The sequence below is a fragment of the Protobothrops mucrosquamatus genome, unplaced genomic scaffold, assembly GCF_001527695.2.
Source record: "Protobothrops mucrosquamatus isolate PMUCROS unplaced genomic scaffold, P.Mucros_1.0 scaffold6053, whole genome shotgun sequence".
Classification (NCBI taxonomy): Eukaryota; Metazoa; Chordata; class Lepidosauria; order Squamata; family Viperidae; genus Protobothrops; species Protobothrops mucrosquamatus.
In genome coordinates, this window is record NW_015391892.1 from 7,699 (window position 1) to 10,902 (window position 3,204).

Consider the following 3,204-nt stretch of genomic DNA (forward strand, 5'->3'; position numbering starts at 1 on the left):
GCAGCCGAGCCAGAAGCCTCAACTCCAGCCTCCCACAGCAGGCTGAGATAGGTGAGTCTGCAGCTCCTTCTCCCCGTCGGCCTCCTCCTCCGCTCCCTGGGAACCTTCGCGCCAAAAGGCGGAAAGAAGAAAGTCCCAGAGAGGGAGAGCGTGGGGTGGGGGGAGAGCAGTCTTTTCCAAGGGGAGGAGAAGCCAGGACAGAGCTGGACGGGGGGCAGAGCCGGTGCAAGTTTTGCCTTAGGCTCCACTCTTTAAATCAAGCCTCCTGTTCTGCGTGCGCGCGCGCATGTGCGCATGCGCGCGCGTATGTGCGCACAAATTATGCGGCTCCCAGTTTTTTCTTTTGTGAGCTGACTTGAGTATAAGCCTAGGGGGGCATTTTTCTGCTCAAAAAATGGGCTGAAAAACTCGGCTTATACTCGAGTATATACGGTACCTCAATCTTCACCTTAGTTGCTGGAATGGCTGAAATTGTAAGCCAACATGTCCAGGGCTATTTTGAGGAGATTGGGTTAAACCACTGTAGGATGTAGTACTGATAAAAACATTTGCTTGAGGCTCATGGCCAGTGAGTAGACAATATCAAGCTTGATGAACTGATGCTGTAGTGGAAATTGTCTGGAAGTGAGGTAAGATTCCATAGAGGATTTTTTTTAGTTTAGACATCTATAAGTAAATTATGGTAAATTAATTGAAGGGAAATCAAGATAGTGACCTCATTTAGGTGTTCCAACAGAAGAGGATATATGTAGCTCAGAGTTGAACTTGAGTCCTTGATGGTCTCTGAGCCTGGTTGATAACTTGCAGATATTTTATTACCCAACCAGGTAACATCAGTGCTACTGAATGTGGGGTTTGTATATAGTAGCTTTTCCTGCCAGTATTGATGAGGGTGTGATTTTCTCTTTACTGTAGATTGTTGGGGAGGATGTGTTGTGATATAAATACTACTACTACTACTACTACTACTACTACTACTACTACTACTACTACTACTACTATTACTACTGCTGCTAATAATAATAGTAATAATAATAATAAAGTTGGAAGGGATCTTGGAGGTCATCTAGTCCAAACCCCCTGCTCAGGCAGGAAACCCTATACCATTTCAGACAAATGATTGTCCAGTCTCTTCTTAAAAACTTCCAGTGTTGGAGCATTCACCGCTTCTGGAGGCAGGTTGTTCCACTGGTTAATTGTTCTAACTGTCAGGAAATTTCTCTTTAGTTCTAGGTTGCGTCTCTCCTTGATTAGTTTCCATCCGTTGCTTCTTGTCCTGCCTTCAGGTGCTTTGGAGAATAGCTTGACTCCCTCTTCTTTGTGGCAACCCCTGAGATATTGGAACACTGCTATCATGTCACCCCTAGTCCTATATATTTACACATCATTCAAAAGAGACAAGTGGTTTATTCTCGTGCTGTTATGTGCTGTTATCATTAGGTGAATTGTAGCTTATTCCTAAGCTACTTGGGTCAAAGCCCAAAGCCAATTTGAGAAGTGCTAAGGGCATTGTTAGCAACAAGCAGGGGAACTGAAGACCCATTGAATAAGCTAGCCCACTGTGGCTCCCCAGAAAACACAAGTGGTATGGGAAAAAACTGTTGCTATAGCTTCCAAAACTCATGCTGAAGGTACCCTTCCAAGCTGCTAGCCTCCAAGAACAATTTCTACTAATCTGCTGCTCTACAGAAGAACTGGACTACAATTCACACCATTCGCAGCATCTCCATGCTGTCCAATGATGGGATATGTTCAACATATCTGAAGAGCATCAAGTTAAGTAATACTATAGCACAGTGATGGCGAACCTTTTCAGAGACCGAGTGCCCAAACTGCAACCCAAAACCACTTATGCATCATCGGGTGCCGGGTGGGCGTGGCCCATTGGCTGGCCGTGCCCATTGTGTGGGGGTGGCTGCAATGGTAACGGCAGACTGGGTGGGACTAAAAAGTTCAATCAATCAATTCCAACTTTACAAGATTTTTTTTCCCGCGAGAAATTGAAATTGACTGATTGATTGAACCTTTTTTTTTTGCACACGGCGGCGGAGGCCTAAAGCGAAAAGGTTTTATAAAACCCAGCTGAAGGCCTAGGACTGGGGCAACGGTGTGCGTGCCCACAGAGAAGGCTCTGAGTGCCGCCTCTGGCACCCATGCCATAGGTTCGCCACCACTGCTATAGCAGAACCACCCAGATTAATTGGAGGCCAGCGGTTGATTTCATATCTATTGCAATCCCTGTGTAAACCTGGAGCTGGAAATCTGTCTTGCAGTGTGAGTATATATCAGAGCATGAAAGATTTAAAAGCTTAGCTGCGGTCTCAGGACTATTTTATAAAAACATGAACTGCAGGATTAATTTGTTTTTCTTACCCTTTTTTGCTTTTTTTATAAAGCTTTGTAATCTTCTCAGCTGGAAGGCCATATTTCTCAGAAATCTATATTTTTTAAAAAACAAAAGGAGAAAGATTTATTAAAAGCAAACCTACTGCAGAATCACCGTCCTCAGTTAGATTTAGGCAATTCGTGGCAGGCTGCACAATGCCCCTTCTTCTTAGTACACTTAGAAGACTTAGACTGCACTCCAGGTTCTGCAGAACACAGTGGGACTTACACACGGGAAATGGAGCACTTTTAGGTGTAGCTGAATTTTCTGCCGCTTTTAATATTTTAATATTTGTCTATACTACATTTTCTGCATGGTTTTCTTCTTGTGGCTTTAATCTCTACTGATTTAAAACAGGCTTCTCCTCTAAAGAATGAATTAAGGTTAACTGTCCAAGAACTGAGCCCCTAAGATCAAAAGTGAATCTCCTTGCAAGAACTTTGCAGATTAGTGAAAGCAATTTGGGAGTATACCATGATGCCTAAATTTCCAAATGTTGAAAGAGTATTCTAGACGATGATAATACACTTTCCTTATGCAGCTGCAGCCAACCATGCTTTGGTTTCGTGAAAGCGGACAGATGGAAATATATGGCACAGCCTTGAAGAGTACCCAGAAGCTTCACTTGATGGAAGCTGGGGTGGGAAAAAGCTGTTCCATGCATGGCATTATGATCAGATTGCATTTATAATCCAAAAACACATATCTTGATATAAATGCAAATAATTTTGGAATACATCAAGCAAGCGGGGTCCTTTTCAGATGCTCTTGTTTTAGTTGAATCTGTGGCTGTACAACTAGAGGCCAACTGGGCACAC

The 3,204-nt window shown here is 43.5% G+C and overlaps 1 protein-coding gene across 1 annotated transcript in view; it reads right to left on the reverse strand.

Moving 5' to 3' along the window:
* Positions 1–3,204, reverse strand: part of LOC107300064 (grainyhead-like protein 2 homolog) — a gene marked incomplete at its 5' end in the record, with an annotated part of 16,942 nt that overhangs the window by 3,541 nt on the left and 10,197 nt on the right. Inside the window, one exon of the mRNA XM_015829407.1 lies at positions 2,374–2,438. Coding sequence (XP_015684893.1) covers positions 2,374–2,438 — 65 coding nt within the window. The remainder of the gene's footprint in view (positions 1–2,373; positions 2,439–3,204) is intronic.